This window comes from Mobula birostris, chromosome 1 (assembly GCF_030028105.1).
Source record: "Mobula birostris isolate sMobBir1 chromosome 1, sMobBir1.hap1, whole genome shotgun sequence".
NCBI lineage: Eukaryota > Metazoa > Chordata > Chondrichthyes > Myliobatiformes > Myliobatidae > Mobula > Mobula birostris.
This window is the reverse complement of record NC_092370.1, coordinates 121,839,952-121,860,670: the sequence shown is the minus strand read 5'-3', so window position 1 is coordinate 121,860,670 and position 20,719 is coordinate 121,839,952. Positions and strand designations below refer to the sequence as shown.

At 42.6% G+C, this 20,719-nt stretch overlaps 1 protein-coding gene across 1 annotated transcript in view; it reads left to right on the top strand.

Annotated features, from left to right (window-relative positions):
* LOC140199450 (myelin basic protein-like) overlaps positions 1 to 20,719 on the top strand; it is a 186,762-nt gene that overhangs the window by 45,884 nt on the left and 120,159 nt on the right. The window contains exon 3 of the mRNA XM_072261563.1: positions 8,926 to 8,991. Within this exon, the coding sequence (XP_072117664.1) occupies positions 8,938 to 8,991 (54 nt within the window). The 5' untranslated portion in view covers positions 8,926 to 8,937. The remainder of the gene's footprint in view (positions 1 to 8,925; positions 8,992 to 20,719) is intronic.

Below are 20,719 nucleotides of genomic sequence, written 5' to 3'. Positions count from 1 at the left end.
GACAAATTTATCCCTAACATCCTGCAAGAGATCCCTAAACATCAACCACATGTCCATAGTACATTTCCCTGCAAAAACTTCATCCCAATTCACACCTGCAAGTTCTACCCTTATAGCCTCATAACTTGCCCTTCCCCAATTAAAGATTTTCCTATCCTCTCTAATTCTGTCGTTTTCCATGATAGTGTTAAAGGCCAGGGAGTGGTGGTCACTGTCCCCCAGGTGCTCACCCACTGAGAGATTTGTGACCTGATCCGGTTTGTTACCTAATACTAGATCTAGTATAGCATTCCCCCTAGTTGGCCTGTCTAGTATAGCATTCCCCCTAGTTGGCCTGTGACAGGAATCTGTCCTGGACACACTTAACAAACTCTGCCCTGTCTAAACCATTGGAACTAATCAGGTGCCAATTAATATTAGGGAAGTTAAAGTCACCCATGATAACAACCCTGTTATTTTTGCACCTTTCCAAAATCTGCCTCCCAATCTGCTCCTCTGTATCTCTACTGCTACCAGGGGGCCTATAGAATACTCCCAATAGAGTAACTACTCCCTTCCTGTTCCTGACTTCCACCCATACTGACTCAAAAGAGGATCCTGCTACATTACCCACCCTTTCTGTAGCTGTAATAGTATCCCTGACCAGAAATGCCACCCCCCACCCCCCCCCCCCCCTTTTAAAGCACTGAAAGCTAAGAATATTGAGAATCTATTCCTGCCCTGGTGCCAGCCAAGTCTCTGTAATGGCCACTACATCATAATTCCATGTATGTATCCAGGCTCTCAGTTCATCACCTTTGTTCCTGATGCTTCGTGCATTGAAGTACACGCACTTTAGCCCTTATACCTTACTACCTTTACACCCTTTATTCTGCTTCTCTTTCCTCAAAGTCTCTTTATACGTTAGATCTGGCTTTACTCCATGCATTATACTTGCAGTTCTTGCATGCCCTTTATCCTCCTCCACCTCACTATCTGCTCTAACACTCTGGTTCCCCTTCTACAAGGCTGTCCTGCTGAAAATTTGTAGATTAATTTTGGTAGGGATGTCTGAGGCGATGACTCGTATGGGATTTAAATGCCAGTAGGGAGAAGAGTGGCCAAAAGGCTGCCTCTGGCTGCAGATTGCCGTCAGACCATGACTGATGGGTTTGCGGTATCAATGGGTCAGGAATGGAGGTGAAGTATTAGGATTGAGATAGAGACCACTTATGATCTTGATTGGATGGTGGAATGGGCTCAAAGGGCAGAATGGCCTCTTGCAGTACAGACATTCCTCAGGCTATAACAGAATTCCGTTCTTGAGAACTGTTCCTAGCCTCCTGAGGTTCAAGTCTACAGTCACTGAAAGTGGTCACGACGGTAAAGAGGGTCTATAGCATCCTGGCCTTCATTAGTCAGGGCATTGAAACGTTTACCAGGGTGCTCCCTGTATTAGAGAGTATGAGTAGTAAGGGAAGGTTGAGCGGTTGTTTACTCTGTAAGGAAAACTTGATAGAGAATTCAGATTGGGAAGTGTAGGTAGGGGAGACATTCAGAATCATTTTCCCAGAGTAGAAATGAGTACAATAGAACATGAATTGAAGGTGGGGGGAGCGGTTTAAAGGAGATGTGCGTGTAAGTTGATGGCAGGTGCCTGGAATAGGCTCAAGTAGAAAATAACCAAACAAGTCTGAAGCCAAAACAAAACTTGCTTGTAACTATCTTGATGTAATACAGGCTATAAAAGAGTTTCAGACAATGATAGAAGCACAGCTAGAAACAGATACAATATTGGTGTATAAGAGGCTTTTAGATAGACACACAACTATCCTGTAAATGGACGGATATGGGTCATGTACCGGGAGAAGAAAATTAGTCTAATTTGGCATCATGTGTGGCACAGACATTGTTAGCCAAATGTCCCTGTTCCATGTTCATTTTTCACTTGAAGGACGGCCTCCATTGGTCAAGGAGTGGTCCATTTGATGTTGCATCCTAACTGTGTTCGCGATAGGCTAACCAGTTCGCAAGTCAGGGCAGTATGAAATGGCGAGCATGGTGTAGAAGTGCCCATGTAGCAGGCCCCCCCCTCTCTACACATCTGATGAACCCCAAAGAACAGCAGAGACTGATGCAGTTTGTTACCAGTGCTGTCACAGGAGTTTCCGGTCAGTGTTGAACTCAATGTAGGACTGCTTTAGGGACTCCAGCTCCAGATTTTTCCTTGGGGTTTACTCCGAAAGCCTTCACTGTGAGTTGGTGTAGTCTCAAGGCAGCAGGGGATTGAGGTCAGAGATTTTCTTCTCTTCGATGAGCTGCGAATTCCATCTGCCCCAAGTGACTGGTTTTATGGCGGCGGTAACTCACCTTCGCCCCTTCTTTCAGTAGAAACGATTCTGTGGGGCTTTGTAGCCAAGCCACATGTGAAGGCCAGGAGCTGGACTTGGTTGTTGGAGACTATTTGAGGCGCACACCATTTGGGAGCATTTAATAAGTGGTGGGATTTTATCCATGTTACGCCGCAACCCTGGTTACAACAACCTTAGGGAGCCTTCTGACTTGTAAACTTGGAACAATGAGAGTGTGTGGGTGAGGATCACAGAAACAGCTGTGGTGACTGAACGAGCAGGTGCCACAGACAACGTAGCACTTGGTGCAACACTGTTACCGCTCAGGTCATTTGGAGTTCAAACCCGGCCTCATCTGTAAGGAGTCTGTGTACACCCACCCATGAAATATGTGGGTTTTCTCCAGGTCCCCTGGTTTCCTACCACAGTCCAAAGACCTACCAAGTAGGTTAATTGGTCATTGTAAATTAAGTTGGTGTTAAATCAGGTTGTCAGTGGTCAAGGACGGTTCAGATCGAAGGGCCTTCTCTGCACTGTATCACTATATAATTAAATAAAAATAGTCACTAGTTAATCTCACTGACTTCGTTTGCTCAGTATTTCTGGTCCTGCTCACCTACTCATTGGTCAGGGCATTGGTCAGATGTTTACCAGGATACTCCCTGGATTAGAGGGTATGATTAGTAAAGGGAGGTTGGGAGGTTGGACGGTTGTTTCCTCTTTAATGCTGCAGACTAAGGAAAACCTGATAGAAATGTAAAAGTTTGGGAGGCATAGGTAAGGGAGGTGGTCGGTCGTTGAGATGTTTACCACGATACTCCCTGGATTAGAGGGTATGATTGGTAAGCGGGGTGGGGGGGGGGGGGGTTGAGCAGTTGTTTACGCTGATGCTGGAAGCTAAGGAAAAGCCGAATGGAAAAGATTAAAATGAATAGGTAAGAGAGACAGTCAGAATCTTTTATCCCAGTGTAGAAATGTCGAGTACAAAGGGGAAATGTTTAAAGGAGATGTGCAGTGTAAATTTATTTTACAGAGGTAAAACTGTATCACTGTGTAAATAGGGATCAGGCTGTAGCCAGTCTCACTAACTTGGTAGTCTCCTCAGCCCTTCCAGTCCTGCTCGGCTGGTCCCAACCCATGATTGTTGAGGTTCAGGAGTGGGCAGATTGGTGGGGAGAAAAGGCACATGGAAATGCTATGTTCCCACCTGGCAAATCCATCTGTCGTCTCCCAAATGCACATTCTTGAGTAGAGGGTGTCCATTAGTCAGGTGTTTAGGGGGACCTGTTTTCCAGGGAATAAAAGCACAAATAACAAGTGTAATAGATGTTTGAAGTTCCATACATGAGGTTTAATCTCACTGCGTATATAGTGCAAGACATAATCTAACTGCAGGGAGCTGATTTTTTTTAAAAGTGCACATGTTCCAAAAGAGAAACCGTTCTCAAAAGCTACGAGAGGTTAGCAGGTTGAGGGGGAACGTCCTAGAAATCCACAAACTAGAAGCTTTACCCGGTGAAATAGGTTCCCAAGTTTAAGTAAATGTGGAACACCCAGCTTTCCGACAGATGGCAGAGAACAGATGATCACACTACACTATGCTGGCAGACACAAGAAAGCTGGTATGGTTTTGTATGTCAGAGGGAAATTAATCCCATCATTGTCAAAAATGGCTTTGTATGTTGAGATTTTTACAAGCAAGTTTTGTTTTGGCTTCGGGCTTTTAGAGTTATTTTCTCTTTGTCAGACTTGTTTTGAAAGATTTTCCCATCTGAGGGGGTGGGTGGGTGGGTTATGCTGACTCTTGCAGTTCAACTGGCTGATGTATTTTCAAAAACATCATTATAGATAAACTTTAATATGTACAGATCACTGTGAAGAAAGCGGGATCTCTTCTGACGCTAGTTGGTTGTAGCTCTATAAAGCTCTGTACCCCAGAGAACACTGCTTGGCTCCTGCTGTCTGCTAGGTTAACGGGTCTCCTGAACTGCTAGCGGTGTGAAATTATGCTGGGCTCCCCTCCCTTCAGTGGTTGGTTGGTAAGTTGATGGAGAAGATCCTGAGAGGCAGGATTTGTGAGCACTTAGAGAGGCATAACATGATTAGGAATAGTCAGCATGGTTTTGTCAAGGGCATGTTGTGCCTCTCAAGCCTGATTAAATTTTTTGGGGATGTGACTAAACACATTGATGAAGGAAAAGCAGTAGATGAAGTGTTTATGGATTTCAGCAAGGCATTTTGATAAGGTACCCCATGCAAGGCTTATTGAGAAAGTAAGGAGGCATGGGATCCAAGGGGACTTTGCTTTATGGATCCAGAACTGGTTTGCCCACTGAAGGCAAAGAGTGGTTGTAGACGGGTCATATTCTGCATGGAGGTTGGTGACTAGTGGTGTGCCTCAGGGATCTGTTCTGGGACCCCTTCTCTTCGTGATTTTTATAAATGACCTGGATGAGGAAGTGGAGGGATGGGTTAGTAAATCTGCTGATGACACAAAGGTTGGGGTGTTATGGATAGTGTGGACGGCTGTCAGAGGTTACAACGGAACATTGATAGGATGCAAAACTGGACTGAGAAGTGCCAGATGGAGTTCAACCCAGATAAGTGTGAGGTGATTCATTTTGGTAGGTCAAATATGGCAGAATATAGTATTATATGGACCTTGAGGTTCCTCATGGTAAACTGCTCTGTGATGTTAGATCACATAGAATCCTGGGAGAGCGGGCTAATTGCATACATAATTCACTTGCTAGTAGAAATCGTGGTCAGCTGAGTAAGTAGGCCAAGAAATGACAAATGGAGTTTAATTTGGATAAGTGTCAGTTGTTGCATTTTGGAAAGTCAAATTCAGGTGGGACTTTCAGAGTGAATGGCAGGGTCCTGGGGAACACTGAAGAACTGAGGGACCTTGGATTACAAGTAGGTGGCTCACTGAAAGTGGACTCACAGATGTACAAGGTGGTGAAGAAGGCTTTTAACACACTAGCCTTCATAAGGCAAGGCATTGAATGTAAATGTTGTGAGGCATGGTGTGGTTGGGGCCACACTTGGGAGTTTTGTTCAGTTTTGGTCACCCTTGCATTAGGAAAGGTGATAACCTAAAAACAGTGCAGGATAGATTGCAAGAGTTTTGCCAGGACTTGAGTGACTGAGTTTTGGAGATGCTGGACAGTTTAGGTATTCATTCCTCAGAGCATGGAGGACTGAAAGGTGATATAGAGGTGTACAGGGTCATGAAGTGCATAGATAAGGAATGTGGTTGGACTTCTGACCCCCCAGAGTTGGGGTATCGAGGACTAAAAGGCATAGGTTTTGGGTGGGAGTGGAAAGATTTAAAAAGAACTTGAAGGGCAGTTTTTCTACGCAATGTTTTGGTGTCTGTGTTGTCAACTGTCAGGGAGGTGGTTGAGGAAGATGCAATAACACACTTAAAAAGACAGTTGGACCGGTGCATGAATTGGAAAGATTTTAGGAAAAATGAACCAAATGCTGGTAAACGTGACTAGCTTGGATGGGACATCTTGGTTGCCATGGACTAGTTGGGCTGAAGGACCTGTTTCCATGCTGTATGACTCAATAATCTCAAAATGTGAGGTAGGCCATTTAAGACTGAAGTGAATAAAAATCACTTCACTCCAAGGTGGTGAATCTTTGGTCTTCTTTACCCCTACAGGAAATGAAAGTAATTCAAAACAGGTTGATATATTTCTGGACAGTAAGGGAATTAGTGCAGGAATAGAAGATTTGTGATGTTCTAATGAATGGTGGAGCAGGCTCCAAGGACCAAGTGGCCTATCATGACTCCTGTTTCTTAAGTGCATCTGTCCCTAACTGCATCAGCCCCGATGACAGTTTAGACCCACCTGCATTGCTGGGTGAGACATTACATACATGCCAGACCAGATATGAAGGACAGATTTTCTTCCTGAATGACATCAAGATAATCCATAGTTTTTTAGTTATTCTTACTTGTTCTAATACAGGAGTCTCTTCGTTTCTTGGGTTTTAATATAGTGGTGTGGTTTGAACTTGTCTCTGAATCGGTGGACCTGAATTTCTGCTGTTGGTCTGGTCCATCATGCTCTATCTTTGCTCTGTCAATACCATTAACAATGTGAAGAGACTAATTCTGGTTGCTTGCATATTTTTTTTTCAAGCTTGAACCAATGATCCAAAGATCCTTGATGTGACGACTTTAAATCTTGGATCAACAGAATTGTCCAAAAGTTGCAGGATTGATTGCTGAAAAGAATTTTATCAGCAGAAAGGTGTCTGTGCCAGAGAGTCAGCTGGCAAAATATTAATGTGAAATGGAGATAGGTTATTTGTTTTATTCTTGCTGAAATTACTTCTGAGTTCCCGAGAAACATAGACATTTATTTTACATGTCGATTCATTTGTCCTGCACACACAAGTGATTTGCATTGGCACTGATATTTAATGGCCATATTCAATGCCAAAGCAGTGTGGTTTAGTTTGAACTGAATGGAATATGATCTTTGTGGGACAACTGCTGACATCTATATAGTGTAGAAAGGCATTATGGTCATTATTGGTGAGCAGGGTGAAAGGGACTTGTTTAAAAAAAAATACTACTACTTACAACAATGCTTCGTGAGGCACAGAGAGCTCTGTATTTACTGACAAGTACCTTTATTGTTCAAAGTAACAAGTACATAAATTCATACACTAAATATCTTGTGTGCACACCCACTAAGTATCCCTGACTCTCCTGAACAGTCAAAGAATAGCAAAGGTATTACCCAGGCAAAGGAGTTTACGCTGGCCAGGCGTTCCTCGTTGTCCCAGTTCACTCGCCACGTGTTTCACACAGGGTTGCTTACACTTGTATCTGCAATGGTTACTTTTCAAAGTTACCGCTACCAACACACACAGTGTCCACTTTTATATCCATTCCTTATCAATTCAAATATCGCATTCCAGTGTCATTGGCCACAGGACATGTGTCTGTCTTTTAACACCTTGTTATTGGCTCTGTTCCAAGCCAGCATCAATTTATTGCCCTCTTCCCATCAAGTGACAGTCGATAATTTATGGCTCTTTGTTCTCAATCAGCAATGAGCTCGAATCACTTCAGGCAGGCATCAACCCCAACATTCACAAACCTGCATGTTATAGCCAACCAAAGAACATCTCACAAATAATTCTTATTTGGAAATTATCTCCAGTCCAGCAGATTACCTGAAGAATCATTGTGTCGTCTTTAAAATATTGATCAAGCCCAGCATGTCAAGATCACAAAATAGAGAATAGAGTGTCTTCACAAAATGGCAGCCTCCATCCCCAAGCATGCAGCGAGAACAAAGACTGCTTCCACTGTCCTTGATTCATTTGAATTCACTGATTTGTAGATTGTCATTCTTTCTGGCCAACAGACTCATTAACTCTGACTAAAAGTTTACTGAATCTATTTATTGTGAAGTTTGATAGGGTGGAAGACTAGAACAAGACAAAGCATCTTGTTCTGAGTGGGAGGATTGGGATGAGAACCAGAATGTAATGATTGGGGCACACACAGCTGAAAGTTCTGTCAGGTAAGATGAAGCCGTCGTTATGGCAAAAGAGGATCTCTTGGAACAATTAGTCTGGAAAACCTTGTCATCAGAACAGATGCAATGGAGCTGGATAACTTGAGCGAATGGAATAGACCATTAAAGAAGGAAGTGTAGTTGAGATTACTGTGGGAATCAATGTGCTTGTGCTGGGTATTTGTCACTAATCTATTCCCAGGATGCAAAAGTCCAGGAAGGGAAGGGAGGACTTGAAGGAGGATGATGTAAAAGGGCGAGCAGTAGAAACTGACTGAAAAGTTAATGACGTTTTTGAGTTCTGTGAAAGTGCAGGAACATCAAACCTGTCATTGATTTATTTGGTGGGGGGAGTTGTAGGAGGGGCCATAAGGGGACTGAAATGAAGAATGTTCTATCTGTTCACACAGAGCTAGGCACAGGGTGGACCCATACAAGTTCAGAATAGAAAACTGGAAGGCATCAGAGTTTTTTGCAGATGTAGATAGGAAGGAACTGAGCAAGAATGCAGGGCTGGAGGGCAAGAATAGAGTCAAGGTGAGGAGAAATGGGCCCTGAGATGAGAGGAAATGGGTCTACTTGGACAGTACATACCCCAATCAAAGTGTCTCCTACAGATCCATAATAGTTGAGTTGATTTTCTCCACCTTGCCCCCCTCCTTGCTTTAGACTCTCAAGGCAGGAAAATCAATCTCTTGCACCCTGTCTGTGCCTCATTCTTCTAAACGCCAACAAATCTGAGCTCATCTCTTCCTCCATAAGTCAACAGCCATCTTCACATGAATTGATCTAGTGGACCCCACAGGGGTCCCTTAAGTAACTGTGCTGTTTATTTTCATTAAACTCTGCTATGGAAGAAGACATCTGCTCAAACTCACTTGCAATAAATGCAATATTTTATTTGTAAATTGGTTACTACTTTTATGCACTAACTTTATATAATTTGTGTACAAGATCTTCGTATGCAAATAGAACATGATGGATGTAACTGACAAGTTTTTAAAGTTTTGCTGTCAAATGATGTGCTGTTTCTTGTTCTCTCTTAGCAGAAGTTCAGGATGGGAAACCAGACTGGGAAACATGAGCAACTTCAACCTACTTCAGGTGAAAAAGTAAGGAAGCATTGATGTAACCTTATTTTTTAAATTACTATTCTACAACCTGGTTCAGTTGTTTTAACATTAGATATCCTATAAATCCATCCAATAGATCAGTGGGTTTTGGGTTCACTTTGAATGTGTTTAGATTTTCAAGGACATAAAAGAACGGCAGAAAAAGGTAGCCAGCAGGCCCTTCCAGTCCTTCAACCATACAATGTGATCATGGCTGACCTATGCTGCCTTACCACTTCCCTAAGCCCTCAATTTCTCTTTCTTTTAAATATTTTATCTCCACTTTTATCTATTGATCTGCTCTCGCCATCCTTGGGATGGAGAACTGCAGACTTTCTAGATGCAATGCAAGGTGTTAATAGGCCACCATTCACAATATTAGACCTTACAGTTCAACCCTTCCCTCACTGAACAATGTGATGATTTATGAAAATAATTCTCTTCAACAGACTATGAGCAAATATGAAAGTCATTGGGGCCCTTCACTAATGTTCCTAATCGCTAATTTAGTAACACTATAACCACTTTGCCTATTTTCTACTAAATTAGACTTCTTTTTTGTTCTAATTGTGTTTTTTGTTTTTTTAAAAAAAATGTTTTTAATTGTGACTGCTGCTTGTATGTTGCTATGTGCCTATGATGCTCCTGCATGCAAGTTTTTCATTGCACCTGTGCGTATGTGTACTTGTGCATATCACAAACTTGACTTTGAGAGTGCTGGAAAGGTTCACCAGATCTTGCCTGGAATGGCGGGCTGTACATTGAGAGAGTGAATAAAATAGATAATATCAGTGTGACATCAGTTTTTCTTCTGCAAAAGAAAACCTTTCATGAGCAAGAAGTTGGAGGGTTTGTTTGTTTTTCTTTGGGCAGTTTCCCGCTCCTTGATGCGTGGTGGTGGGTGAGCCTTAAGCTCTTGTCATTTCTCCCCACTGAGTTTTGTTCTGGTTGCATCCACCTTTAATGTATCCGTCGGAATGTACTCCTATACCTTGTGATATGGTGTTCTCTGACGTTCCCTTGAGGGCTCTGAAAACAGCAGGGTTTGTGGCAAGAGCAGTTGGCTCCAGCAACAACTAGAACTTGTCTCCACATGTCCTTAGAAACTGCTGGTAGAGCACAGATTGTTGGGTTATTCAGGCTGTATGGGACATGGTCCACAGCATTCCTCACCTGCACCTCACATTCCAAGAGTGTCTCATTTCAAAGTAATGGTATTCAGTTCTGGTTGCTGAAGGATGTGGAGGTTTTACCAGATGCTGCCTATGAGGAGAGGCTGGATAAAGTGGGTTCTTTTCTCTGGAGTGATGGAGACTGAAGGGAGACCTGAGAGAAGTATATAAGATTGAGAGGCCTATGTAGTCAACTGATGTTTTTTAAAAAAATTTAGTTTCCAGGGTTGATGGTTCTAATACTAGAAGGCATAAATTTAGGGTGAGAGGGGAGAGTAATGCAGAATTTTTTTTTTAGTGCGGTGTGTGCCTAAAATGTGCTACCAGAGGGTGGTGGAGGCAAATCCCACAGAGGATTTTTAGGCACATGAACAGAGAATGGAGAGATAGGATATGTAGGCAGAAGAGATTAATTTAGTTTGTCACAACATTGTGGAGTGAAGGGCCTGTTCCCATGCTGTACTGTTCTTAAAAAAAAATAAACACAATAAATAAAAATTTCCTCATAATTTTTGCCTGGCCTACACATTCTTAGTGTTATCAGACCCATGCATTTTTAGTGCCATTCAGTTAACACATTCTATATAAAAAGCTCCAAAGTCATTCAAGTGGCCTCTTCTGCAAGGATAACCAAATATTTGAAGTGTGTATTGTACTGCAGGGTAGCATCCTTTGCAGAAGCTGCTTCCAAATGCTTGTCACCGCAAGATTTCCAAGTTGGACGTGACTGTCTGATTCATAATATTGTGGTGTGGAGGTGACTGATGAGCTTCATAAACAGGAAGTAGTTGCAGGAGCCAGCAGCCTGCAGCTTGCTCTCTCTGTTTGTAAGCCCTACTGGGCTGTCTGATGTGGGCTTCTGGTAACCCAAGACTTGGTGCAAAAACAGAGTTACCCTCCCATCTATATTCCACGAACTCCAAGAGTTAAAGGTAAAGCTCTTAAGATCAGGGATTTTCTAAAGAAAATAGAGAGGGGAGTAACATTTTTTTAAAAAAGCGCAAAAAACAAAACGGAGAGTAGGCCATTTGGGCTTTGCAGCCTGCACTATCATTTTTCAAGCTCAAGACTGAGTTTTTAACGGTGCTATTTCCCTAACATGACTTCATTTTTTTTGCTTATTACCTGAAAAGATCTTCAGGGGATATCTTTCTAATGGGAGCATCTAGATCTAGGGGGGGCAGAGGTTCAAGATGAGGCTTTGCATCATAAGACAAAGATAAAATGAAATGATATCTCTCAGAAGGTCTGTCGTTAGAAACGTCTTTGTCAAAGACTGTAGAGCGGGCCTTTGAGCACTTTTAAAGCAGAGGCTGATAGAGCAACATGCACAAAATGCAGGAGGAAATCAGCAGGTAAAGCAGCATCCACGGAAGTGAATAAACAATTGATGTTTCGGGCCAAGACCTTTCTTCAGGACTGGAAGTGAAGGGGGAAGTTGCCAGAATAAGAAGGTGCGGGGAGGGAAAGAGAGAGAGCGAGCTACAAGATGATAGGTGAAGTCAAGTGGGTGGGAAACGTCAAGGGCTGGAGAAAGAGGAATCTATAGGAGAGGAGAATGGACTCTAAGGGGAAAGGGAAGAAGGAGTGGCTCTAGGGCGAGGTAGATAATTTCTTGAGTTTAGAACATAGAATTTTACAACTCAGGAAATGGCCCTTCAGCACGTGATGTTTTGCTAAACCAGCTAGCAAATTATGCCGAATCCTTTCTATCTGCATGTCCATATCCCTCCATTCTCTGCAAATTCTTAAGCAAAGAGTTAAAAGGGTAAAGGCGAGTATGTGAGAATGTGGTGTTGGGTTACAGTCCATGATATTATAAAATTGTGGAGCAGTTGCAAATGGCTTGCTTCTGCTTATTCCTGTGCAGGGTCTGTGAAAATTGTTTTGTCAAACTTGCTACACAGTTAAGGAGAGTAACGCCCACAAAAACTCTGACCCATGTGTCACCAATGTGACACAACTGTCAAAGGACCAGAATGTGTGGTGATTCATTATCATACCATTATGAGGAATGGGAGGAAGAGTCTGGCTATAAAACAAAGACACAGCCAAGGTGGGAAGCTGCACATATGAATGGGCAGTGACTGTAACCAGGCTGAGATGAAAACGTTCCATTGTTAAATGCGACCTTTTTCTTTGTGCTATGTCACAGCCTCGTAATCTTGGAAGATCCAAGATGAGGACCGTCCCAGTCGTCAGCCTTCCATACTGCCTTGCCCATGGCTGTTAAGTTCATTGCTAGCCTTGGCATTGAACTGTGACTGCACCCTGAACTATGCAATATATCTGTTCTAATCAGTTTACTACCTGATCTCAAGACTAAAGGACGAGGATTCTTATGCTGAATGGTGAGGGGAAGGACTCCAGTCTAGTAACGATGGCTCTAGTCTTGTTCTGATGAGAGTCTCAAAGTAAAGCATGGATCATCCCTTTGCTTCCATAGATGCTGCCCGTCCCGCTGAGCTCCTCAGGCATTTAGAGTGAGAGAAGATCTCACTGAAACTCTGTTACTCTCTGGACCATATGGTTTTCCCCTGACAGAGGAGTCTGGAGCGAGAGGGGTGGGGGAGTTCACAGAAATACAGGCGATTCTGCAAATGCTGGGAATCTTGAGCAACACACAGATGCAAGGTGCTGGTGGAAGTCAGCATCTACCGGGGGGGTGGAATAAGACCACAAATATAGGAGCAGAATTGGGCCATTTGTCCCATCGAGTCTGCTCCGAATAAAGTCATCGTTTGGGTTCATTCCTCCATAATTCCAAAGTCTGCAGACACTTGTTTCCCCATGATTACTTTAGGTTAGGAATATAGATGTAGACATCATTGGCCGAGAGGCCTGGTCCTGTGCCATACTCTTCTATCTTCTATAATTTTGCCCCTCAACCTCTGACACGCCACAGAATTCAAAACAAGTTTGTTCAACGTAAGCAAGAAATTGATTAGCTGTAGGTTTTATTTGTTTTGAGCTACATTTGAATCTCCAGATTGATGCTATAGTGTGCAATTAGGAAGGATGAATAGTGTCAGAAGGGACTTTGCATGTACTCAGTAACACATCAGTGAGAGCAATCTCCTTGTATAGCTGCTGGGGTAGTTTAAGGAGCATTGCTCCTGCAAGAGCTCACTGGTTAAGAATCTAACATTCTACATATGTTTTGAAGTGTGGCTGTGTTAATTGTTCTACCGTCTGGGCAAAGCATGTTGAGGGCAAGAATCTAAAACAAAGTGGAAAGACATAAACTTGCTACGTTACAAAAGTAAATAGTACAAAGCAGAAGGAATAATGGTAAAACATTCATGGACTGTTCAGAAATATAGTGGGGAAGAATCTGTCTCTGAATCATTGAGTTGGGTCTTCAAGCCCCCCGTACCTCTTCCCTGTTAGTAGTAATGAGAAGAGGGCATGTTTCAAGTGGTGAGGGTCTTTGGTTGAGGCACCAGCTCTTGAAGATGGCCTGTATAGTGGGGAGGGTTGTGCCATGGTGCACAGAGAGACTACAACCCTTTACAGTCCCTTGTAATCCAGTTCATTGGCGCCTCCATACCCTGCAACCAGTCAGAATGCTCTCCACCTTAGAGAAACTTGCAAGAATCTTTGGTGACATCAAATCTCTTCGAGCGCCAAATGAAGTAGAGGTGCCTTTGTAAGAGCTGACTCTAATATAACTGGTGTAGCTGAAAACCCAAAATAGGGGGTGTGGGGGGGGAAGGGGTAGGTGGGGAAGCAGAATGTTGGGATATTTCAGAAGTGCAAATGGAAAAACATTTGTCTGTTGAGACAAGTTACAGGCAAATGAAAAGGAAATGTGGCATAGCATCTACTCACACAGCTACCTGCAGCTTATTGCCTTCAAGTTGCAGAATGATTTGCTTTGCAAAGGAAGGTGAGAGAGGAAAAAACAATGGCTGACACAGTTTTAGTGATTTAAAGATTAGAGACAACCGGTTAGGGGAAGTGTAAAGAAAAGGGGTGAAATCTGCATCATTTCCTGCCACTGTACTAAAACCAAACCAATATTGTTTAGGAGTGAGGCAGAACTGAAAATGTCAAAAAGGAAAGTGGTGTATTTGGTTGTTCAAGGACACTAAAGGGGCCAAGATCTACAAATGGAGTTCTGATACAGGTGCTCCCATACTTCTCTATTCTGTGACTAATTCGTTTAAATCTGTGCACACTTTCACTAAGGGAAATAGATTATTGGGCTACAGGCTGTCAACCCATTCTTTCCAAATTCCAGCCCTCTATCACACAGCTTGTTTCTCATTATCCACACACTCCTCCCATTAGGTGCCTTCCTCCATGTGCCTACTATATACCTCATCATGGTCATTTTACCTTATTCTCTACCCCACTGCACTGCGTTTCGGGCCGGAACCCTTCCAAAATGTCGACCCGAAACGTCGACTGATCTTTTCCACAGATGCTGTCCGACCTGCTGAGTTCCTCCAGCGTGTTGTGAGTGTTGGTTTCATCCCAGCATCTGCAGATTATTTTGAGTTTGTAACCTGACAGTAAATTGGTGTAAAGATCCTGTTAGGCAAAGATGACTGAGCTCTGCAAACCAAACCTGCAGCCCCCACTTTTCCTGAATTAACTTATCCACCCTACCAAGGATTTGGGGCAGTTTCACCCCAGGTTCAGCTTCCCCGTTAAGTCTGATTTATAGAAACATTGAGAGAAAATTAAGTATAAACTTGGTATCCATGTCCTTGGTATTCGAAATACCTGTAACCTGTCACTCTCTACTGTACAAACATGGATAATTAAGTTAGACAACATCCATGGAGAGATAAGCCAATTTAGTATTTCAGGCTGATTACCTTTAATCAGAACTTGGAGTCTCAATCTACCATGGTTTCCGCCCAATCCCAGATATTCCCTTTGTTTTCTAAATACGTCCCTTTTCCCTAAAACTTAAAATGTTTGCTTTGTTTTTCTCTACTTCTAATGAAATGTTTCTCTCTGTACAGATGCTTTCACCATTTACTGTTTCGATTTCAAATTTCCAGCTCTGCATTTCTGGGTTTTCAATCATTGTTTGTCCTGTGCTGGTTGTGTTGCCATCTACCGAGTCTGGATCAGATGCTTGGCTTCAGAATGCTGTGTGGGATCCTGGGGAATGTCCACCTCCCAGTGAATAATGATGCTAGCCACACAGAACCATAGAAAGGAGAGTTTTAACATCTGAGATGACTACATATTGGCCCATCTTTCCTTCAGTGGGAATCACGTGTTACTTACAGACCAACAGTGAATGCTGGTGTAATAATGCCTCACAATTCAATAGTTAAGAAACAGAAACAGGTCTTTTGACCTATCAAGTCCATGTTGGCCCATCAATCCCCATTTACACCATTTCCATTTTTTTTTAAATTCTCCTCACTTAGACATAATTATACAATATGGAAACAGTCCCTTTGGGCCACCCAGTCTATGCTGATATGTTACTTAGTGAGCTAGTTCGCAGCATTCTTCTTCCCATCAATCCTGAACAGATTTCCCATTCCCTGCCACTGAAAAGCATCCCCATGAGCATGATGCTACCCTCCACCATACTTCACAGTAGGGATAGTGTTACCTGTTGATGCACAGTGTCAGATTTATACCACTTAGTGTTGAGGCCAAAAAGTTCCACCTTAGTCTCATCCGACCACAGGATCTTCTTCCACATCTCCTTACTGTATCTTTGAAGCTTTGCAAAGTCTTTGCAGCCAAGGATATGTTTTATTTTAAAGCCAGGGCTGCTTCCTTGTCACTCTTCCATAAATACCCTTATTGTGCAAGGCCTTGGAGATTTTAGAGCCATGAACTTCATCTTCAGTTGCAACTATTGACCTGCAGTCACTCAGTGACTGCTGGTGTCACAGTAGTCTCTTACAAGTGCCATCCTTCTCCAGAGATTAAGCTTAGAGGAATGGTCTGACCTAGGTGGTGTAGCTGTAGTTTCATTATTTTTCCACTTTTTCACGATGAACTGCATGAGCTCCAAGGTATGTTCTGTGTTTTTGTGATGGCATTGTACCCTTTCCCAGATATGTGCTTCTCTTTTATCATTTCCTTGACTCATCTTCATTTTGATTTGGTCTGAAAGTCTACCATACTGTTAGATCTTGTGGGGGGGGGGGGGTGAATTTAGTTTTATGAATTCATTGAAAACAGATAATCCTCCAATATTCTACATTAACAAATTGGGTAATACACCTGAGGAGATTTAGTGAGGTAATTACATAGGTAGATGAATACTTTTTCAGACTCTCAATTTTTAGTAAATTGTGGACTGGTCTGGGATTTTTCTTTTGATTTGCCATGATGCACAATGTTTTGTAGATTAGCTCAAAATACAACTTCAATACATTTTAAATTTAGAAAATGAGACAGTAAAATGTGAAAATAGTTGTGGAGGATGAATACTTTCTCAAGGCACTGTTGTTATAAAATAAGTGGATGGTTTTATCTTTGTGCTACAATGTAATACTTTTAAACTGCAGTACTAGGAAATAATCAGGTGTCAGCTGTGCTTCTGAAACTGTTCACAAACTTGGTTATGTTTGACACGTTGCAATGATTAGATTAGATCTTGCCTTTTGCTCCCTTCCTGTACTCCATCGTTAATTCAAATTGCTGGCATGGTTTTACAAGCTGCTGTGCATAACATCTTTGCAACATTGAACAGAAACTGCAAAGCATTGATTGTAGTTTTTTAGTTGAAACTGGCATCTCTGAGGTGAAGCCGGTTCAAAAAAAAAATCAGTAGATGTCAGCCACATGTTAATGAGCAAAAAGAGAACCAAAAAGGATCTATTGCTTTCTGGGTGTATATGACAAATAAACTCTTCTCAGAATAAACCAAAAGTAAACTGCCTTTTTTTTTGTTATTTATTCAAGGTATATGGGTTTTGCAGGCACCGCCACCATTTAATTGCTTGTCGCATGGTGCTCTTGACGGTGGTGAGGAAGTGTGTTCTTGAAGCATTATGTGGGCATATCCATAGTGCTGTTAGGGAGGGAGCTTCATGTTTTTGACCCAGGGATAGGAAAGGAACAGCAAAATATTTCCAAGTCAGGAAAGTGTGTAGCTTGGAGCACAACTTCAAGCTGGCAGAGCTCTCGAGCTTTTTTTTTGTCAGTGTCCTTCTAGCTGGTAGTGGTTCTGGGTTTGGAAGGTCTTACTTAAGTTGCTGGAATGCATCCCATAGGTGGTTCAAACTCGGCCACTGTGCACTAGTGATGATGTGTATGCCTGTTGGTGGGTATGTCAAGTGGGCTGCTATAGAAGAGAAATAATATAAGGTTTAGTCTTGGGTATAAAATGAAAAAAATGTATTAAAGATTTCCCTTCAGACATTGGTCAATCAGCTTTTGACATCTTTGTGTGTTCTGGAAGGGATTTGGTTTCTTCCCTTTTGATACTGCAATCTGATGGTCACGTTCTCCAATGCCGTCCCCGTATTTGTTATGTGCTCATACATCTACAACTTTGTGGTGCCTTCAATACAGTAAAGAAGTTACTTTCTACTTTAAGCCCAATGATACATTGACCTGTTTGTGATGTTGAGAGGAATCAATATTGGGCCGGAATTGCAAGTAAGCTGCTTTGCTCTTCAAAGTATTGCCATGGGGTCTTATGGATGCACCTCTGGGAGAGACAGAGCTTTCAGAAGGCAGTTCTGGTAACCAGTGGAGGACTGGGGGAGTGCTGCTGAGATGAAGTTCAAGCATGGGTAATGAACCCACAACTGTCAAGTAATCACATTACTGTGAGGAACAGATTGTGGTGAGGGAGATGCTGCTCTTTCTGCTGTGTGGTTGTGTTATGTGGCTGCAGGAACTAGTTTGAATTCTCTCAGGTTTATTTGCATGGATTGTGGCTACCAGTGCCCTTTTTTTTCCACTTCTTGTAGGTTCTCCAAGTTGCACACCATCCTGATTTTGGAAGAATTTTGCTGTTCTTTACTATCATCCTGTTTTCCCCTTCCCTACAATGCTATGGGAGCACTGTCACAAGGAGGACTGCAGCAGTTCAAGAAGGCAGCTCTCCTAAACCTTCTCAAGAGCAATTGGCGTTGGGCCATGAATCCTGACAGTGAGTCCCCAATGAATAGATAAACTGAAGGAGGCATGGAAATTGGCACAGCATATAGAAACCAGAATATGAGCAATGTCCATAGCAGGAATAGAGGACAGCTGTCCAGTGAAGACTGCAGCTTGCTCATGCCTGTCACTATCACTCAAAATTGAACATCAATTTCTCAAACAGCAATTTCTTTTCCCCATTCCCCATTCAGGCTCCCCACTTGCCACCTCATCTCACCTGCCCATTACTTCCTGCTGGTCTCATCCTCCTTCCCTTTTCCCCATCGTCCACCTCCTTTTCTTATCTGATCCTTCCTTCAGAACCTTTACCTCTTGCATCTATCATATCCACCTTCTCACTTCATCCCCTTACCCCACTCACCCACGTCCCCTCCGGTTTCACCCATTGCCTACTTCTACTCCTTCCCCTCTCCCCACTTCTTCCCCCTTCGTTTCTAGTATTGAGTAGTTTAGTAGTTCATGTCTTCCCCCTTTGTTTCTAGTATTGAGGAAGGGTCTTGGCCTAAAACATCGACTGCTTATTCCTCATCGTAGGTGCTGCCTGAGCTGCTGAGTTCCTCCAGCATTTTGTGTGTTACTCAGACTGAAATGTTGTCTGAGCCTACATGCTTATGATGCTGCTACAAGCAAGTTTTTCTTGTACTTGTAACTCACTGTATTTATGTCCATGACCATAAACTTGACTTGATCTGACACTGGCTACTGAAGTAAAAAGCTTCATCAGACAGTGTTCAATGGCAACACTTGGGTACATTTTATCATTTAAATGCTTAAGCAGTTTAAGAAACTAACATTTATGTCTTTTGATTCTTATAAATAAGTTGCATTTCTGATGTTTATCCTACTATTAGTTTGGGGGCCCTGACTTTCTTAATATTCTTAAACTCTGAATAGCATCCAGAAGTTCCCCCTTTTGTATATAATTAAGAAGACAGGCAGGGTTATGATTTAAATATAGTAAATAAGACATGAACAGTACAATTCCTTTATGAACCATTATGAACACCCCATTAGAAAAGAGATGGAGAAATTTCTTTAGCCAGAGGGCATTAAGTTTGTGGATTTACTGTTGGTTGTCTGGGCTGTCTATCTTTGTGACACTGCCTTCCAGAGCAAAAAGAAAGTGAAAGGATTCTCCAATTGGTTGACACCCAACTGTCAGTCAAAGAGCCTGTTAGACCATCCCCACCAAATACAGGACCATAAGACATCTGAACATAATTAGGCCATTCTGTCCATGGCTGATTTATTAACCATCTCACCCCCATTTTCCTGACTTCACCCTGTAAGCTTTTACGCCCTGACTAGTCAGAACCTATCAACATCTGCTTTAAATGTGCCCAATGACTTGGCCTCCACAGCCATCTGTGGCATTGAATTCCACAAATTGACTGCCCTCTGGCTAAAGAAATTCCTCCTCATCTCTGTTCTAATGGGGTGTTCGTAATGGTTTACAAGGAACTACTGTTCACATGTCCAATTTACCAGGTTTAAATCATGATTGTGCCAGTGTTCTTAATTATATACAAAAGGGAGAACTTCTGGATGCTATTCAGAGTTTAAGAATATTTAGACCAAGTAATATGTATTCTATTCAATTGCCCAGGCATTTGAGAGAAAGACTAGGGAAACCATCTCTGGTTTGTCCATGATGTCCAGCCTTCTCACACCCTCTAGAGGTTAGGAGGAAGCCTGTGCTTTTCCTTTGGCAGAGGTCAGTTATAAGCTGGCTTGACCCTCTCAATCATTCAGAAACAGCAATGCCAGAAGGCAAAGATGAACCAGAGGGCAGTCAGTCACTTTGGCCCAACTGATCCATGCTGACCTTGGTGCCTGCCAAGCTAGTCCCTTTTTCCCTGCTTTTTTTTTCCTCATATTCCTCTAAACCTCTCCTATACTTGTCCAGAAGTTTTAAAATATTGTATGTGCTACAACCAACTTCTGACAGCTTGTTCCAAAAACGCACTGCTGTCTGTGTGGAAAAATTTGCTCCCCAGTTCTCTTTTAAATCTTTTGTCTCTCACCTTATGCCCTCTTGTATTTAGTTCCTTCCCTGAGGAAAAAGACTGCATAGATTCACCTTGTGCTCCTTGCGGTTATGGAAACTACACCAGTGCTGCTTCACTGTTTGCAACTCTTGTATACTCTTCACACCTGAGCTACCTTCTGTGATCTCAATCCTTTTGGTCAGCCCTGACCTTGCCATACATTCATGAGCTTGGACTCTTGCAGAGGGAGTGTCTAGACACTGTATCTTCCCACCACATTTTCCTCATTGCCTTGGCAGCCTTTGGATGGCCTCTTGGCTCCAGAGACTTGGGTTCAATCCCAACCTGTATGCAGCTCGCATGTTCTCCTTATGACAGCATGGGCTTACACCAGATGACCCAGCTTCCTCCCACATCCCAGAGGTTAGTTGGCCACTGTAAATTGCCCTTTGTGTAGGCAAGCAGTCA